General features: G+C 35.9%; 2 protein-coding genes across 3 annotated transcripts in view; both read left to right on the forward strand.

The window, feature by feature from the left end:
* Positions 1-21,291, forward strand: part of LOC6048064 — a 381,930-nt gene that overhangs the window by 341,373 nt on the left and 19,266 nt on the right. The window lies entirely within an intron of this gene.
* LOC119768795 lies at positions 12,103-16,978 on the forward strand. 2 transcript variants are annotated; one of them, XM_038260009.1, is made up of 2 exons: positions 12,103-12,207; positions 12,281-16,978. In XM_038260009.1, exon 2 carries the CDS (start codon positions 12,284-12,286, stop codon positions 16,907-16,909), a length of 4,626 nt encoding a protein of 1,541 aa, XP_038115937.1. In that variant the 5' UTR covers positions 12,103-12,207; positions 12,281-12,283; the 3' UTR covers positions 16,910-16,978. The 2 variants fall into 2 exon arrangements, with proteins under 2 accessions (XP_038115937.1, XP_038115938.1); XM_038260010.1 differs by having other exon boundaries at positions 12,111-12,195.

The raw sequence follows: 21,291 nt of genomic DNA on the forward strand, positions 1-21,291 counted from the left end.
GACTGGTTGTTTCCGGAACAGTGGCAAGGTGCAGTTTCTCTACTCCTTGATCTCATTTTGCTAAGACCGGAAACAGCCGTCGAACTTGAACCTTCTTGTCTGCCTGGCCATGCAGTATTGTCGACGAATCTTTTGATTTTCCGCACCAGAATGCCGGCAGGTTCTTGCTGATAGACTTTCCCGCAGTGTTCCCTGCTTTTCCTCCTAGTGAATGTCCCATATGTCCTTCCGGAGATTTGCATGGTTCATGCTGGGAGAACTGACCAGGTCTAATGGGCTGACTGCCTTGCAAATGATCTGGACCAGGTTCCGGAAGCATCTTTGGAGTTGAAATTCTGGAAGAAATGATTTTTAATAATAATTTAAAACCAGCGTTCTGAGCTAATTACCTACCATTTGAACACCGTGACCCATTTTCCTCAGCTCAGCTGGCATCTCTGGAAAAGCTTGTCCTTTCGAGGGTCAGCACTTGCCGGCAGGTTCCGGTGGGCGATTCAGGTACGGACTTGTTTTTGATTAGCAGCAGATCGGCACGGCTTTAATGAGGAGAACTTTAAATTAATCAAATTTACTCGGAAATACAAGAATTGACTCACCGTGAAGCTGAAATTCTTCCGAAATTTTCCCGACTTGAAAAAAAATTGTCCAAAAGCAAGATGGTTGTTTGGCAGTTTGACAGTTCTTCTAAATTTTTGCAATCACGAAAGAGCGAGAGAGCATGCTTTGCGAAACTTCGATGAAAATCAAAATATTGCCTTCTCTTTTACTCTACCGCGCAGCATACAGTTCATCGAAATTTTCGAAAAACATCGTTGCCTTACAAAACATCGTGGGTCTACGGACTTTCAATCTGGGTTCCGTCTTGACTGCCTCTCTGTCTTGATTGCATCTCTGGTATGACTGCCATCTTTACTGCCCTTTTGCTATGACTGCTCTTCTGCTTTGAATTCTTATCAATCTTAAGTGCCCAAATGTTTTTACTGTTCTCTTTGTGTTTACCACCTTACTACCACCTTGACTACCTTACTAACAAGACTATTTTTCAGGCATTAGCACCTAAGGAAGCTTTTTTTTAATCCGTAATCGAAAACTTCTGTCTTGACGTTCCTTCTTTCTTGACTGCTCTACTATCTTGACTGCTTTCCTGGTTTGAATGCCCCTCTGTATTGACAGTTTTTATGACTTGACTGCCTTTCAATATTGATTGCTTTTCTTTCTTGAAACTGAAATCCTATTTGGACTGCTCTTGTGATTCGACTGCAATTCTAACTTGACAGTCCTGCTTTCCTGTTTTGACTGCCCTTCGTACTTGATTGCCTTTGTAACTGTCTAAATTGCTCTTCTGTCTTGACTGCATTTCCCCTTGGCTGTTCTTGTGTCTGTGCTACGAATATGTCTTGACTGCCTTTCTTCCTTTGCTTCTTTTAGACTGCCCTTCTGTCTTGACTTCTCTACTGATAAGACTGCCTGTTTTGACTGGTTTTTTGTCTTAAATGTCCTTCCATCTTAATTACTTTTGTGCCTGCCTTCTGCTCTTCTGTCTTGAATGACCTTCTGTCTAAATCGTTTTACTGTCTCTTCTGCCTTTCTGCTTGACTGCTCTTCTATTTTAACTGCCCTCTACGTCTTTACTAACCTGTATTGATTACTTTTCTACCATGATTCTTCTTGACTGCCCTTCTGTCTTGACTGTTTTTCTAGACACCTCATTGTTCTTGACTGCCGTTCTGGCTTAACTGCCCTTGTACCTTGAATGCCTGTCTCAAGTACGCTTCCTTCCTCGACGCCATTTTGTTTTGGTTGTCAGTATGGGTGTATGGGCGGACTAATATTTATCTACTGCCCTCCTATCTTGTCTGTTCAACTGCTTTTCGTTTTTGACTGCCTTTCCGCCTTAACTTCTCTCTAACTGGTCTTCTACCTCGACTGCCTTCTATGTTTTTACCAACTTATTTTGACTGCCTTTCTATTTGACTGTTTTTTTTCAGATAAAACAGATTCATGAAGCTTCTTTTGAAACCCTTAATCGAAAACTACATCAAAGAGCTTCAACTGCCAATTCTCCACTCTGCCTTTTTAGTCTAGGAAGGCCACCTCAGGAAAAACAATCTGGAGAACCGGGAAAAACTCGGGGATTTGACTAACAAATCTGGTAATTATTAAAAGTTTAGATAAAAGTTGGCTAACTTCTTTTATATTGATTTAATTTGTTTATTTTTTTTTAGACTTTGGATAATCGAATCACGATTTTTTTCATTGTCTTTATATGATTGTTGAGCTTAACAATGACCCCCAAACTACTCTAAAGTGATTTAGAATTTTTAATCCAAGATGGCGGCCAAAATGGCGGTGATGAAATATTGAAAAAAAAACATTTTTTAATTTAACAGCCAATCAACCATTCCAATTTGACTAACATGGGTTCTCAGAACTCGAATTTGATGTTAAAAGCAAGAAAATAAAAAAAAAATACGAAAAAAAATGTTCTGGATTCTATTATATAAACCATCGGGTAATCGAACTTTTGATAAACGCACTTCGGATAATCGAGTCTGGACTGTAGTTATAAATTAATAATTCGGAACTTGTTAAAAAATTGCAAACCGAATGTAATATAAAATGCAGTTTTTTTTCCAACAAATTATTCAATCTTATGATTTTTTAAGTAAAATCAATTTTCAAGTTCAATTAGAAAAAAAACAATCGAGTTAAATCATGTTTTTATTTTAACGTGTATATGAAAATGTACTTTTAAATGTTAGCTCAAAAACATTTTTACAAAAAAACACGCGAAATGATTTTGAATATTTTTTTGTTCTAACTAAAAAACTGACATTTCAGATCAGATCACATTAGGCGTCATTCATAAAGTACTTCACGCTCTAGGGGAGGGAAAGGTGGGAGGGGGTTTTCGCAAGTATGACAAAGTGTGACAAGGTGGAGAGGGGGGTACGTGAAACTGTGATGTCACGTTAGACTATTTCTTTAATACTGAAAATTCTTTCTGAAAATATAGATGACAAAGTTTAATGTTTGATAAACTTTAGTCATAAATCAAACATGATTCAAGGCTTTAATAAACAGAGTTTTTGATAATAGATTTGATATGTTTAAACAACTGTGGTGGTGATGGTCACTATAACATTGAAAAAAAAAATCCTAACGCAACCGGCAAAAATCAAAAACTTTGTCGATTGAATTCCGAATTTAAAATAATACTTTTTATAAATCATGTTAAAATTGTAAAAAAAGATATAGTAGGGGAAGGGAGGTCCGACAAAACGTGACGTACTTTTCGAGGGGGGGTCAGAGCCAGTGGATAAAGTGTGACATAGGGGTTTAGATTAGATTAGATTAGTTTAAATTAGATTTGATTAGATAAGTTTAGATTAGTTTATTTTATATTAGTTTAGATTAGTTTATTTTATATTAGTTTAGATTTGATAAGATTAAATAAGATTAGATTGGATTGGATTGGATTGGATTGGATTGGATTGGATTGGATTGGATTGGATTGGATTGGATTGGATTGGATTGGATTGGATTGGATTGGATTGGATTGGATTGGATTGGATTGGATTGGATTGGATTGGATTGGATTGGATTGGATTGGATTGGATTGGATTGGATTGGATTGGATTGGATTGGATTGGATTGGATTGGATTGGATTGGATTGGATTGGATTGGATTGGATTGGATTGGATTGGATTGGATTGGATTGGATTGGATTGGATTGGATTGGATTGGATTGGATTGGATTGGATTGGATTGGATTGGATTGGATTGGATTGGATTGGATTGGATTGGATTGGATTGGATTGGATTGGATTGGATTGGATTGGATTGGATTGGATTGGATTGGATTGGATTGGATTGGATTGGATTGGATTGGATTGGATTGGATTGGATTGGATTGGATTGGATTGGATTGGATTGGATTGGATTGGATTGGATTGGATTGGATTGGATTGGATTGGATTGGATTGGATTGGATTGGATTGGATTGGATTGGATTGGATTGGATTGGATTGGATTGGATTGGATTGGATTGGATTGGATTGGATTGGATTGGATTGGATTGGATTGGATTGGATTGGATTGGATTGGATTGGATTGGATTGGATTGGATTGGATTGGATTGGATTGAATTGGATTGTATTGGATTGAATTGGATTGGATTGGATTGGATTGGATTGGATTGGATTGGATTGGATTGGATTGGATTGGATTGGATTGGATTGGATTGGATTGGATTGGATTGGATTGGATTGGCCGGAATGAAACAAAATGTATAAATTCAGAAAACTATTTTGTTGCTCAGGTAAGATTGAAACACATTGTAATTCGATGTTAAAACTTTCTGAGAAAATTCCATTCGAACTCAGGAGAAAACCCGAAAAAACAACAATTTCGAAAATCTGAATCTGGTGGCCACCCTGTCCCTCCAGTCTGCCCACGAAGAAATAATGATGCCTAGCACTGCTGATGATGATGAGGGCAACACACTCCTCCATCAACCTTAGCTAGCTGAGCCATGTCCTTAAAGACTAGATAATCTTAGCGAACTTCTGAGGAAGACCCTTCTCCAGTCCTTAAAGCCAGCCCATCCGTAACTCCTGCGTGGCAGTTTTTAAGCTTTATCACTCTCGGCTTCGCTGACATCAACTCGACGATTTCTACAATGTCTTCTCCGCGGGGATTCGCCCTTTTCCCGAAGGCAGCGCTTCGAGAACTTATCAATCAATCGTCCGGGCTGCATTTTGTTGTCATTCGCATTCGCGGATTTGCCATTTTGAATCGCGGAAAAAGTGTCCCACCGCCGCCATTGGGGCTGACATTGAATTTTTGAGATTTATCATACTGGGAGGCAAAAAATCCTTTTTTGGAAGAGGACTCTCTGTGTTTGGTATGCGAAGGGGGGCGCGCGCACGGCAAGCCTGCTCAAAATTCATCCATTTATCAATCAATCAAGAGTTGAGACGATGGCCGAATATCGCATTTTTGGTGATGGGCTCTGAGCAGCCAAATCCTTTTATGGATATTGTTTTGGTTTGGGGAGGAAGATGAGAACTGTGAGATTTGTGGATATGAAATTTTAACTCATAATTTCAAATTAAAAACTATTTGCGTAGTCTTTCAAGCGAAATTTCCTCCAAGATGGTAACCAGCAATGAGCACCAACATCTGCCGACCATCTTTCAACCCTTTTTTCGTCGTGACTTTCCCGGAAAAACACAACGAGCTTACCTTTGCTGCCAACCGAGACGGTGGTTTTTCCCCTCCAAGAAAGCCAAGCAAGAAGAAGATGTTTGCATTGGTAATGTGGTGATTTATTTGGCTCAAATCGTAACCAAATGGACCATGTAAACTGCTGCTGCTAGGACAATTCCTCCCAAAGATTGAGATAAAATGCGAATAAATTTAAAATTTTGTCTCAAACCGAAGAAACAATCATGAATTTATTTCACGGAGCTGCTCCCCGAGATAAATAATATTAATTTGAGCCCGTTTGGCCAAGATAAGCTCCCCTCGGGGGTGATAGTTTTTGCTGAAACAGGCCGAATTCTGGTTTGGTCTTGACTCTTGGACGAAGGAAGCAATCAATTTTCGGGTGGAGGCGTTTTGCTTGCCATGATTATTATCGTCGAACACAAGGGGTTGCCCCCCCTTGCGGAAAAACACATTGATTCTGCTGTGGAGTCGAGTACGGTGTGGGTGATCGAAACGGCACGTCTCAGTGATACATAAATTATATTTCGCTGTGTGGGAACCATTTGCAAATGAAAACAATCTGCGAATGTAAATAGAAAATAATGGCAATAAATTACTGGACCGACGGGGCACAGTGAACGTGGGTGATCGGTTGGGCTTTGCGAGGGGTGGGTGGGAAAGTGGAAAAAGTGATTTCCATTTTTATTGAATAAGAAATAGTTATCCTAATAAAACTGCCTACGAGTAAAGCCGATTTGTTATTTGCAATTGAAATATTCAATTTGAAAAGTTAAATTTAAAAAAAAAAAACAGAATTTGATATTCTTTGATATAAAATTTGTTTTTGAATGTATTATTTGAGTCATTTTCGCGATTTATACGATTATTTTTCCAGATTTTCAATATTTTATTTTTTTGATTGTATCAACCTTTGAAAATACCGTAAACCGGGGTGACATTGATGGGATTTCAATTAATTTTTGGAATATTTTCCAACTGTTGAGGTTTTTCTCAATATTATTATTTTTGAAACATGTACTGGGGTTGGCCATACAAGGTCCATGCATTATTAAAAAAAAGTTTTTTCAAAAATGTTTTATAAAATAGTTGCGTAAAAAATTTATATTTTGAATCCTGGGGTGACTGTGACAGTCATAGTTTTTCATGTTTAAATCAGATTTAAGGTGTTCAAATTTTATTTTTATATCAAATGTACCATCAATAAGGTTAGTGAAATAGTTTCTAAGAAACAATGATCAAATTCAATGTTTAGAATTAGATAACTAAGTTTATAAGCTTTTTAAAGAAATACAAATGAATTTTAGGTAAAATTATTTAAAAGTCATAATTTTGCACGAAATAAGTTAAAACTAGTATTGGTTATAAAATTATCGATTCAAATTACATTATAATCGGAATTCGAAGCACGATTAAAAAGTTTTCACATTTTATATGAATTTGTTCTACTGAAAGTGCCTATGAAATAGTATTTTAAATTATGTTTCAAAACACATGATATTTATTATTTACAAACTTATTTCACCTACTCCTAGTGAAAAATTGTCCAAAGAATCCGAAAATGCATTCCGTTTTCGATTCGAAATCATATTTATTGAAAAAACCATGACACTTTGAGAGTATCAAAATAATACTATTCATCAACATTTTATACTTAGTGAACTTTTTAAACTTGTCAAAATTTTATGAAAACTTCTTTTAGTAGCACTTTGAACACTTATCTACCACGGTCAGTATGATTCCATACCATTATAATTTGTGTAAAATTTGAATTCCTCATTTTGCGGAAAAATCAAAGTCACCCCGGCTATCAAAGGCACCTCGTTTTACGGTACATTCTTCCCTTTTGTCAACGAAGCCATTTTGAATCATAAGTTTTTCCATACAGGTATCTTTATCTCGAGAACGGATTTTCTGATCGATTTTGTGTCTTGGGCAAAGTTTTAAGTTTTGATTCGGACTTTTCAGAAAAAAGAGCTCAGAAAAATCCGGATTTTTTAAAAAAAATATATAATTAAAATATCAATCCTCAAAATGCATAATTCCATTTCATATTTTATTTTTAAATGTTTTGAGGGATTAACAATGGTATCTTTTGCGCTAAATTTTAGGATGAGGAAAATCTGGTATCGAATTTGATTTTCTATAATTTCCAGCCTGGTGATGGTTTAAAAATTTGGCGTCGAAGGGACTTTTATGTAAAATTGAAAGCCCGATTTGATGGCGAAAACCGAAAAACGTACTTTTAATCGGAACTAATACAGACATAGTTTGAAAAATTCTACCATTTTTACGTTACTCGACTGTATAAAATGATGGAACCAGTTATTTAAAGGGGAATTTGATGGTACTTTTCGACTCTCTAATAACACAGAAGGTAATTACGAGCCATGGTTTCATCGTTTAAATAAAAAAAGTGTTTATTGCATTTTACAAGATTCCAGAGGCTTTGCATTTAGGGTAAAAAAATAAAAAAATATAAAAATTTAAATTACAAACCACGGTATTACCATTTGAGTGAAATAGGTGTTTAAAAATGCATTTTACACCTGCCCAGTTGTTTTGCAATCATTAGTTTTCAAAATATCTCAAAATCTTTTCAAATTGTAGTTGGTTAGACTACTGTTTCCTTTAAAATTTTGAAGTTTTTTGAAAAAATATTATTTTTGCCCCCTAATTTTTTGGACCGATTTAGAAGGGAAGGGGAGGAGGGCCACATAACTTTTAAAAATATTTGCAACGGCCTTACCAATATTTTAAATATCCCAATATTAAACATTGCCAAAGACACCAAATTGAAAAAAAAATCCTTCTCAAGATACACATTAATGAACTAGATTGTTGAGGTAGTGAAATGTTTATTTTGTATTGATTGATATGCTAATAAAGCCATTTACAAATCGAAATGCTTCTAATTAACTTTTCTATTTGAATCAAGCTAATCTTATGACGATTTTGTATAATTCAAAATAATTTATTGTAATTTGTTATGAGCTCAATCATACATGTTTTTTTTATATATGTGTTGTATTCTTGTCAGCTCAGCAAGTTTTAAATACATTCAATTTTTCTTCACATATTTTGGCGAGATACATGCCAAGATTGAAAACATGAAGTTAATGAAATCTGTGCCTAAACTATAAGTGATTTGAAACATTATTTACGAAATATATTCTGGAAGTTCAGCTTGATTCAGATGATTTTTAAAGTTTCTGGCAAAGAGAAAAACTTCTCAGAGCGCTGGGAATCGATCTTGTAAAGGTACAGGCTGTTTATTGATGTTTGTTTTTTGGAATTGTCAGGATAGTTTATGCGCTAAAACATAACAAATTTTGTCTTTTTCATATATCCGTGATCCACTACCACCACCATTGTAGGGGCTACCCATGGAAAATCTCGGTTAGTAAGTTTGGTTGGTTAGTTTCAACTAATCAATTTGTGGCAGGGTTTTCAATTGATTTTAAGATAATATAATTCAAATTAATTGGTAAGAAATTTGACAAAATTGATCTTTATTCAACTGAATTTTAGAAAATTCAAAAAATAAATAAACACCAAACAACTGAGCAAAAAATAAATAAAATAAAAATCAACCTGAGGTGTTTAATTAACTTAAAGGTGAATCGTCTTGATCCATTTGTATAAAACAAGTTTTAAATAATTAATTCAAACAATCGTCTCACTATCAACTGCTCGCTTAAGGGCGTGGTCATCTTTTCCCCCAAATCCCTCATTCGGAACCATTCTCAACATCCAACCCATTGAATGGTGTCAAGTAAAAGTGGATTAAACGCATTTGCCCTGTTCCCCCTCCCGGTCTCTCCCTCTACAATCAAAAGTGCATTTCTTCATCGAGGAAAGGTGGGTGGGAAGACAAATAAAAATGTTTGCCCTTTTTTTGCGCCCCCTTCCATTAATGCGACGACGACTTTGCTGGCCCGGTGTGGTAAAACGTTGATGGCCACTGGCCAGACTTTGGGTTGGAACAAAACACGAACTTAAAAGGGGGCAAATTCGCATTGAATGAAATAATTTTGAATTATTTTATTGGGGTGCCGGTCGTTAAAGCGGGTTTGCGATGTGGCGTGTAAAAACTTGCATGTTGCAGTGGTGAAGGTGGTATTTTATGGGTGTGTTTTGCTTTGTGTTTGTGCACAGGATTATGTGCATTTTGCACATGAACAATTGCACTGCTCACCAACGGGGGAAACCTCTTTCAGTGGAATGGCTGGCTAATGTTGGAAAGATGGTTGGTCATTCTGCACCTGCGCCATTTTTAACTGCACCGCAGGCTTCTAATTGAATATTTATAAGCAAAGCTAATGAGATTGATAATAATAAAGATAATAATTAGGAAGGAAATTGAGGTAAAGAGAGGGAAAACAAAATGTTTTCCTGAGAAGTGGTTGATTTCGTTATGTTCCAAGAGGCTACTTTGAATTTTGATTCTATACATTTGGTATGGAGTAGTATATTTCAATCAAATATTATTCTAACAATGAACTTAAATGTACAAAAATACAAAAATACAAAAATACAAAAATACAAAAATACAAAAATACAAAAATACAAAAATACAAAAATACAAAAATACAAAAATACAAAAATACAAAAATACAAAAATACAAAAATACAAAAATACAAAAATACAAAAATACAAAAATACAAAAATACAAAAATACAAAAATACAAAAATACAAAAATACAAAAATACAAAAATACAAAAATACAAAAATACAAAAATACAAAAATACAAAAATACAAAAATACAAAAATACAAAAATACAAAATACAAAAATACAAAAATACAAAAATACAAAAATACAAAAATACAAAAATACAAAAATACAAAAATACAAAAATACAAAAATACAAAAATACAAAAATACAAAATACAAAAATACAAAAATACAAAAATACAAAAATACAAAAATACAAAAATACAAAAATACAAAAATACAAAAATACAAAAATACAAAAATACAAAAATACATAAATACAAAAATACAAAAATACAAAAATACAAAAATACAAAAATACAAAAATACAAAAATACAAAAATACAAAAATACAAAAATACAAAAATACAAAAATACAAAAATACAAAAATACAAAAATACAAAAATACAAAAATACAAAAATACAAAAATACAAAAATAGAAAATACAAAAATACAAAAATACAAAAATACAAAAATACAAAAATACAAAAATACAAAAATACAAAAATACAAAAATACAAAAATACAAAAATACAAAAATACAAAAATACAAAAATACAAAAATACAAAAATACAAAAATACAAAAATACAAAAATACAAAATTACAAAAATACAAAAATACAAAAATACAAAAATACAAAAATACAAAAATACTAAAATACTAAAATACAAAAATACAAAAATACAAAAATACAAAAATACAAAAATACAAAAATACAAAAATACAAAAATACAAAAATACAAAAATACAAAAATACAAAAATACAAAAATACAAAAATACAAAAATACAAAAATACAAAAATACAAAAATACAAAAATACAAAAATACAAAAATACAAAAATACAAAAATACAAAAATACAAAAATACAAAAATACAAAAATACAAAAATACAAAAATACAAAAATACAAAAATACAAAAATACAAAAATACAAAAATACAAAAATACAAAAATACAAAAATACAAAAATACAAAAATACAAAAATACAAAAATACAAAAATACAAAAATACAAAAATACAAAAATACAAAAATACAAAAATACAAAAATACAAAAATACAAAAATACAAAAATACAAAAATACAAAAATACAAAAATACAAAAATACAAAAATACAAAAATACAAAAATACAAAAATACAAAAATACAAAAATACAAAAATACAAAAATACAAAAATACAAAAATACAAAAATACAAAAATACAAAAATACAAAAATACAAAAATACAAAAATACAAAAATACAAAAATACAAAAATACAAAAATACAAAAATACAAAAATACAAAAATACAAAAGTACAAAAATACAAAAATACAAAAATATAAAAATACAAAAATACAAAAATACAAAAAAAACAAAATACAAAAATACAAAAATACACAACGAAGTCCTTAAAAAAAAGTCGTGCCAACAGCTGTGTAAGTTGAAAGAGAATGACCCAAGTTTCATTATCAGTATTTAGCTTGGTTGGTCAGTGTTTGTAATGTAATACAAAACTGCACTAATGAAGTTGTATTGCAAACGGATTTTGTCGACTCGGTCTTCTGGTCAGAATGAACTCATTTGGTTGTGTGAGGTAATACCGTAAACTGGGGTGACTTTGATAGCCCGGGGTGACATTGATAGAAATTTGATTTTGCCACTAATTTTGATACATCCAATGTAACAGTCACATTTTTGCATATATGTTCGATAATAAGCTATCTTTTAATGCTTACCTACTCAAAATTCTCAAAAATGTTGAGATATCAATTTAACGGGCATTTGGAAAACCTATCAAAGTCACCCCGGGCTATCAAAGTCACCCCAGTTTACGGTACAAACATATACAAATAATAATAATCATATTTAAGATATGTTTTACTGCGCGACAAAAACGCAATATGCTAGAAGAGTGCTTTCTATAAGCACTTCACACAACAAAACTCATTCTTATTCGAATCGCCACACTTGATAAGAATTCTGGAGTGGATCATTAGTCATAACTGGACAAAGTTTCCAATACGTCGTAGGTACCACATAAACACACCAATACCAAGAGAAGCGCACATGTTTCACACTGGTAGAATAAAAACAAAGCAAGTACCAAACACACTTAAGTCCTTTTCAATGCATACACCCACGACGACGTCTCAAGATGTGTTTATTTTAAGCCGGCGCAAACAGCGAAAGTAAGCACTTTTTTTGCAGCCGTTAACTCTCTTCTGCTCAGTCTTCGAGTTGTCTCCAGCAGCGATTGAAGTGTGTTTCGATGCAAGTTTTTTCTAATTATTTCTTTGATTCTTAGTTAGATAACAAGTTGTGAACTCTGTTTTATCAATTTTAGATCATGAAGGACGGCGAAAGTGAAGTCGATCGTGCCTCGCCGGACGGTGCCAATCAAACGGATGAGGACAAAAATGCCGAATCTTCAAGATCTCAAAACGTTGATAGTGCTGAGGTTGAAGTAGCGAATCCAAAGCCTATCAATCTGTTCACCGACCAACTGATAGAGGACATGATCAAATGCAATGTGGGTGCGGCGAAGGGAGCTAAGCCGGTGGAAGAGCCAAGTACTAGCAAGGGAGATCACGAGAAAAAAGATGCAAAATTCAAAAATGCAAATGGCGCTAAAGGGAATACACCCAGACGGCAACACGAAAGAAATGTTGTGAATACTCAGCAAAAAGAGCCACAAACGGATGGAAATCTGCCGAAGAATTGTCTCCGACAGTGTGGCAAGCTGTACAACGCTGATCGTAGTCAGTTTGTGAAACGTCGACCGGAAGTTGATTGTGGTCAGGGGAATTTGCTGTACTCTGCGAAGTTCAAGGAAGGTGGGGTGATGTGGAAGCTGCACGGAGAAGCGGGACTGTTGACATCGTCCAATGAGTACGTTGCTCAAGTTACGGTCAGACAGCTGGAAGAGCTGGATTTGGCGACTACGTTCAACTTTGCCAAGGGAGTTCTCAGGAAGAATCTAAAAGTGACAAAAGTGCTTCTCGACGAACATCGCATCGATGTCGAGAAGGTGAAGCAGTCGTGTGATGAGTATTTGAAGGGAGTGTTTGCCAATACGATTGATAACGTGCAGAACGCTGAGGACCTGTTTCAGCTGGAAAACATTTTGAAATTTACCAATCAAGATAGTCAGAAAATGTTGACTTCAATCAAGAAAAACACTTTTATGGCTGAACAAACGAAGCAAGTACTCATGCGATGCTTTGAGATGGAGTCCCGGCAAACAACCAGAAACAGGGTCTTCAATGTGATCAACTCTTTTTTGGGAGGTTCAAGGTCACGAAGCTGTGTTGATATTCTACGTGAAAATGTTCGGTTTGGAATTGAGTCCCACAAAGCGAAGGCATTGGAAATTGCCCCTGACATCATGAGGGTCCACTTGACCATGTTGCAAGGCAAAAGTGTCCTCTTTGTGACGAGATACGACTTGAAGCTGTTTTCGGATATGATCAACGCCATGGACAACACGTTGGTAAAGTCGATGATGTTCGCTATGGTCGATCGATATTTCCAAAGAATCAAACATTTCTCAACGAATCAGCTGCAACCAGTGTTGCCATTTACTAACCAAATCTTTTTCTACCTCTGTAAAAGCGTATTGGATGTAAGTGAGGAAGTTGCAGCGAAAACGTCAACAAAGAAAATTTTGCACTACGATGCTGCAACAGGTTGGCGAAAGAACGTATTCAATCGCAGATTAAAGTCATCCGCACTGGACAAATGCCTCGATCACGAACTGAATCTACTGCTCAAGTTGCTCAACCACTTCGAAGTGGGAAGGCCAACCTCCAGCGAACGATTCCCGTACAAGTTCAAGATCTTTGAAAACATCGAATCAAACCCGGAATACAAACAAGTCATTGAACATGCCAACAAAGCTTTCGGACATCAACGCAACAAAAAATCAACAGTGCTGCCAGACGAGCTGCACGTGTGGATCTGCCTGCTGGACGACACCATTGCGCAGTTCTTCTCCAACGACGAACACATCGTGAAGCTGAGCTCGGCGCTGCTCAAGCTTTACATGAACTACTCGCTTTCCGGCCAGATGTCACTGGATTCGCTCGAGTCCCTTCGGGTGATCACCCACAACACGATCCGCTTCGTAGCACAAGCTGGCCCGTTTGTCCATCCAAAGAACGAACAGGACAACTACATCATCATGAAGCAGATCGGCTACATGAACCGGGCATCGCTCGAGGGCCGTATGTCCTTCACGGACTATCGTGACTTGATCGAGGTGTTTGCTCAGTACTGGAAACAGCGCAGTGATGCCATCGACGGGTTGGAGGCCAAACTGCCGGGAGATTGCTTCAAGCACGAGGTGGAGGCCGTTCAATCGCTGCTCATGCAGTGCTTGGCCGGGGCGCTGGACAAGAACGTCAAGCTGGCGGATCTGATCAGCTTTTGCCGGGTGTACGAGGAGCTGCTCGTCGATGTTCACAATCTGCCGCTGGACTGGTTCGTGAGGATGCCAACGACGGACTTTGCGGACATCTTTCTGCGGAAGGGAGTCATCAGCGTCGTGGAAAACAAGTGGAAGGACAGCGATCAGCAGTGCTATCGGGTGAAGGACTTTGAGAAGTTTGAACGAGTGTATCGGGTGTTGTTTGAGGATGTTGAACTACCACGCAACTACTTGGTTGAGACAATCAAGGCACTGTTGAAGTGCATCAACAGTATGGAGGAGAAGAAGCACTGGAAAGATGGTCTTGTACTCACAGAGTCGGACCAGTTGATCGCAACTGGGCTTTTGATAACCTCAGTCAGAAAGTCTCTGTTGTACCTCAAAGAACAAGCGGATTACATCAGTTTCGATCGGTTCCTGGAAGAAAACACCAAACCGTTTGTCACCGTATCCAACGACAGCAGCTCCTTCGAGGACTTTAAGAAGAGAATCACCCTAATCAAGGAGTCATACTGGTACATCAGGAATCTCAACGTGATCGACATCGATACTGCGTTGAAGCTTTTCAGAGAAAGCAACGAGTCTGACTTCAACGAGGAGTATCTGCGTCTGTTCTACCGCAAGTACAGTGAACAGTTTGAAAAGTACATGACTCAAAATGACACTCTTGAAACGACGGCAAGAATTGCTCCGATTGTCGCCGAAGTAAAACGCCACAAACGACACTATTTGGCAGATAAATGGAACGTCGACTTCAAGTTCAACGTAATGCCAGTGTTGTTGGCTGGGCTGAGTGCGGTTTGGTCGCTGCATGTTTCAAAGGACGTAGCCAGTTCCGGACAATATCTGAAGCCTCACTGCATTCAGATTCTCTGTGTCTCACGGCTGCTCAGTGCGGAAAAGGTGACTCCGGGTGTCCGGAAGCATCTGGCCCAGGTGTTGACAGGGCAGGGCAAATCGCTGGTTCTGGCGCTGGTGGCAGCCGTGCTGGCACTTTGTGGACATTCCGTGCAGGTCATGTGCTACAGCGAGTACCTGGCGACAAGGGATGAGAAAGATTTCAAAGAGTTTTATTATTATTTTGGAATTCGTTGGAACATAACTTATCAGACATTTGAGCAAGCAGCACAGGAACATTTTGACATGGTAGCTGGGAACGCCAAAAAGTACGTTCACCATTGTATTGGACTGCCGAAAGAAGCTAAATCGTATGTTAATGTAAGAATGAATCCCATTTTGCTAATTGATGAAGTTGATGTATTTTTCGACGAAAAGCTGTATGGAGAAAATATGGGCATTGGATCATTTCCAAGTGTTCCCGGTTTAGATAAAATTCAGCTTAAAATATGGGAACTTGTGCAACAGAAAAGTTTGAATATTCGACAATCAGTTGATTGTTTTATAAACAACAACAGCGATGCAACTATCGCTGAATTTAAAAAGTTGAGGAACAAGACTGGCGAATACTCTTTACTTGTATCAACAAAAAATCAAAGTTCAATCAAATATTATTCAAACTTTGATCTTTTTTCATCACATCTCGATGACATGGTATCAACAGCAGAAACTGTTGACAAAATGAAACACGATGATAGCTTTCTGAATCAATTTCAATTGAATCAATCAGGAAATATCACTGTTAAAACGGATTTTGGGAGTTACACTGAAAACACATTCCATGAATATTATAACACATTCATCTACTTTCGTCTCAAGAAATTCAATTTCGAGCAAGGATTGCCCAACTACGGATACTTTAAATTCCACCTTGGGAGTATGTCCTACGCCAAACTCCCCGAAAATTTCCCGTTGATCCTAGGCGTGTCGGGAACCCTAACAACCCTAAGCAGCTACGAAAAGAAGGTCGTCAAAGATCACTACAACATAACGGACCTGTCAGTGATGCCATCGTTTTTCGGCGGATCCAACCTCAAGTTCAACGAAACGCAAGATTTCAGCTGTTTGAACACCGTCAACGAGTGGATGAACGCCATCTTTGGCCGGATCAACATGATGGTCTACGCGAGAAGATCGGTTCTGGTCGTGTTCGACACCGACCTCAAGATCAACGCCTTCAAGCAGCAATTTGCGGCCCAGCTGGATCGACTGAACGTGCTGACCGTTAATACCGATCCCACCGACAAGGAACGCTTCATCAACGATGCCGGGGTGAGTCGGACGATCACGCTGGCGACTCGCGAGATGGGTCGGGGTGTGGATTACAAGTCGAGTGTGGCGGTTGAGAGCAATGGAGGAGTGCACGTCATTCAGACCTTCTTTTCGGTGGACGTTAAGGAGGAGACGCAAATCAAGGGCCGCACTGCCAGGAAGGACAATCGGGGTAGTTACGAGTTGATAGTTTGCATAGATCATTTGCAGAGTGAAGATTTGGTGGACAAAGCTGTTCATTTTTCGATGGTGTCGTATACGCAATTAAACACACGTAGAAATGAACAGCTAGTGTCGAAAGAGGCGAAACGGGAGGCGAAACTTAAAATTGCTAATGAAAAGCATGACGTAACGGTTAACTTTTATAAGGATTTATGAGTAAAGATTAAGTTCATCCAAGCATTGTATATCAAAACCATATTTTTTTTTAAAATAAATACGTATCTTCAATATAAACTATTGTGTTTTTAATACAAAGTGTGATGTATTTAAGTAAAAAATCAGAATGTTACTCAAATTACAACTAACAAACAAATTTCGGTTAGATTCCAACATTCAACAATTTGCAAGATCCAAATCGGCTGATCTTAATTCACACAAACTTTTTTAAGGCAATTGACAACTACACCAAGCTGCTCCCTGGTTCATAACCTATAACCTTACCTGAGAATAAAATAATTTGGTTTAATTCAACTTTTGCATAGTAAATTGTTCAACATCCAATACAATAAATCCAATAAATTTCGAACCAAAACTGGAGCCACTAAATCTAATAAAAAAGGGCTCAAATTTTCAGGGAAAGAGAATCTCCTTCCGAAAGTATCCTCCAATAACTCCGAAAAAAGTCTGATTAAGTTGAAAAACAGGGCTCGCAACATGTTGAGCAGCTGGTATTTGACAATCCTTAAGAATTGTACAATTAATAAACTCTTTTCCCCTTGTGACGTAGTTCTGGTATTTCCAAAGGATTTTCCACTATCCACATCCAGTCTCCGCCATTACAGCATACTGTCTACTGCCGTGATGCTCTTTCCCCTATCCCGGGCTTTGATTCTAACCACTGATAAAAAGGAAAATCAAAGATGAGAAAAGGTCAATGCGGATGGAGAGCAAATCGAGCTCAGTATCTTCTCACAGACACTTTATCAGTCTTTGTAAGTGTGAAAAAAAAAACAATGAAAAGTATGAAGTATGCTAATGGATCGATCGATCACAAGGCCATAAAAGAGACAGATCGTAAGAAGAGCAATAGAATAAGAAATAGTCAATGCGGATTGAGAGCAAATTGAACTCTCCTTTCACAAAGACATCAATAAAAAAATCAACACATCGTCGCTGTCGTGCTAACTTGCCGCACGTGCATTTTGGGCCAAATTGAGTTAAGAATGACAATTTGTGCAGCTCACAATACATCACCTTATGACCTTTACAGATCCTCAAAATTTGATTCAAATACAGAGATATTCAATAAAAACCGAAAAAACTCCATGCATTGCTGTCATTCTTCATATGAAAGAAGTTTCAATATTGTCGTGCTATCTTGACACAGCCTGAAATTGATATAAGTGCGACAATTGGCCAAAGGGATTTCTGGTCAGTACGAGCTCGACGGGCGTAAACATTTTCAATTATAACTCAGATCTTCCGCAACCAAATTCAACCAAACTTCGTTGAAATGTACAAAATGGTTGACCAAACAAAACGTGTTTGTTATTGTTTACATTGCGTGCCCTCGTTCTTGTTTAATTAAGGTCAAACATTGAAATGCGCTTTTCTCGGAACGTCAAAAAACGACGTACGACAACATAACACGTTGACATTACACAGCAAAAAAATGTGTAAATTTGAAAGGTGTAATTTTAAAAGGTTGAATATTACCTCTTTTGTGATGTAATTTTACCTCAATTTATACTGTAAAAGCGACATTACACCAGAATAGTGGTAGAATTACACATTTTCAGAGGTAAAATTACACATTTGTACCCCGTTTTAGAAGAAATTTTACTATTTTTTTTCTGTGTACTTCACTCATTTGAAATGGGGTGATTCTCTATCAACTCACACGAAATCGGAAAAAGTTGCCCCGCCCCTCTTCGATTTGCGCGAAACTTTGTCCTAAGGGGAAACTTTTGTCCCTGCTCACGAATCCGAGGTCCATTTTTTTTATAACTCGTAACGGAGGGGTGGTACGACCCCTTTAATTTTTGAACATGCGAAAAAAGACGCGTTTTCAATAATTTGCAGCCAGTAACGGTGATGAGATAGAAATTTGGTGTCAAAGAGACTTTTATGTAAAATTGTAAGCCCGATTTGATGGCGTACTCAGAATTCCGAAAAAACGTATTTTTCATCGAAAAAAAAACTAAAAAAGTTTTAAAAATTCTCCCATTTTCCGTTACTCGACTGTAAAATTTTTCGGAACATGTCATTTTATGGGAAATTTAATGTACTTTTCGAATCTACATTGACCCAGAAGGGTAATTTTTTTCATTAAGAACAAAATTTATCATTTTAAAATTTCGTGTTTTTCTTACTTTGCAAGGTATTTTTTTAGATTGAAACAATGTTCTACAAAGCTGTAAAACAGACAATTACAAAAGTTTTGATATATAAACATAAGGGGATTCCTAAAAAACATAACGAGTTATCGCGATTTTAAGGAAATGGTTGGTGGTCGTTGATCATGGCCGTTCATGGTCACCCGCGACACACACGGACGACGAAACAAAGCGAAAAGCAAGAAAAATCTTTTTCAAACCTTTTTTTTCGTAAAATCGCGATAACTCGTTATGTTTACTAGCAAACCCCTAATGTTTATATATTATTTTTTTTTGTAATTGTCTGTTTTGTAGCTTTGTAGAACATTGTTTCAATCTAAAAAAAAAATAACCCTGCAAAGTTACAAAAAACACGAAACATTAAAATGAAAATTGTTGTTCTAAATGAAAAAAATGTCCCTTCTGGGTCAATGTAGATTCGAAAAGTACATTAAGAGCGAATCCACGAACAGGGCATACCTCTTTGTATGGGACGTCGTGTGGACCTCACCAATCTGCCTGAAATTTCAGGGGTTGTTTGTACATATAAAACTAGCATCAGGCCAAAATATGTACCCTCTAGGTCAACGGGAAGTGGGGCAAATCGGGACACAAAGTTTGAAGGTTCAAAAACGTCAAAAATCTTAAAAAGGCTATAACTTAGAAAAAAAATCAATTTAATTTCAATTGGACTCGCTCTTAAATTTTTCTTAAAATGACATGTTTCAAAATTTTTACAGTCGAGTAACGGAATATTGCAGAGCTTTCAAAACATTGTTAGTGTTTTTTTTTAATGAAAAACACGTTTTTTCGGAATTAAAATCGGGCGCCATAAAATCGGTCGTCCAATTTTACATAAAAATCCCTATCCCGGGCAGACGGTAATAACAAAATTAATAATATTTCAATAACAAATCCTGTTAAAATAACAAAAAGTGGTATTATTTTATCCTGAAGTTCAACTTCAAGAAGAAAAAATAATAACAGTTTCTGATAAAATAACAAAATTTGGTATTGAAGTGATATTATATTGAAAATGTTTAATAACACGCTAATAAGAGGAAATGTTATACATTTCAAAAACTCTCCTAATAACAAAATTTGTTATTCGTTCGGTATACTGACTTAGAAATAAAATTACCATAAATCGCATAAATGGAAAAGTTTCTAAGTGTCCATAACACAATCTGTTATTATTTTTTATTTTGTTAAATATGTTTAGATCTTTGGGATAATTTTGACTAATTTCGGCCGGATCATTATTTTGGTCATGAAATGGGGTCCTTAAGCTAAAATTATTCTTAAAAGAAGAAATTTTGAAAGTTGATTTTTTTAATTATTTGATATACCCCCTAAGGGACTTTGCTAAAATTGGCTAGAACTATGGGATAATTTTGACCAATTTCGTCTGGATCATTATTTTGGTCATGAAATGGGGTCCTTAAGCTAAAATCATTCTCAAAAGTTGAAATTTTGAAAGTTGATTTTTTTAATTATTTGATATACCCCCTAAGGGACTTTGCTAAAATTGGCTAGAACTATGGGATAATTTTGACCAATTTCGTCGTGGTCATTATTTTGGCTATGAAATGGGGTCCTTAAGCTAAAGTTATTCTAAAAAGTTGATATTTTGATATACCCCCTAAGGGACTTTGCTAAAATTGGCTAGAACTATGGGATAATTTTGACCAATTTCGTCTGGATCATTATTTTGGTCATGAAATGGGGTCCTTAAGCTAAAATCATTCTCAAAAGTTGAAATTTTGAAAGTTGATCTTTTTAATTATTTGATATACCCCCTAAGGGACTTTGCTAAAATTGGCTAGAACTATGGGATAATTTTGAACAATTTCGTCATGGTCATTATTTTGGCTATGAAATGGGGTCCTTAAGCTAAAGTTATTCTAAAAAGTTGATATTTTGAAAGTTGATTTTTTTTTAAATTATTTGATATACCCCCTAAAGGACTTTGTTTAACATGGTTAGAACTATGGGATAATTTTGACCAATTTCGTCAGGGTCATTATTTTGGCCATGAAATGGGGTCCTTAAGCTAAAATTATTCTAAAAAGTTGAAATTTTGAAAGTTGATTTTTTTAATTATTTGATATACCCCCTAAGGGACTTTGCTAAAATTGGCTAGAGCTATGAAATAATTTTGACCAATTTCATCGGGGTCATTTATTTCACCATGAAATGGGGTTTCAAGCTTAAATTAATCCA

Source organism: Culex quinquefasciatus, chromosome 3 (assembly GCF_015732765.1).
Source record: "Culex quinquefasciatus strain JHB chromosome 3, VPISU_Cqui_1.0_pri_paternal, whole genome shotgun sequence".
Taxonomy (NCBI): Eukaryota; Metazoa; Arthropoda; class Insecta; order Diptera; family Culicidae; genus Culex; species Culex quinquefasciatus.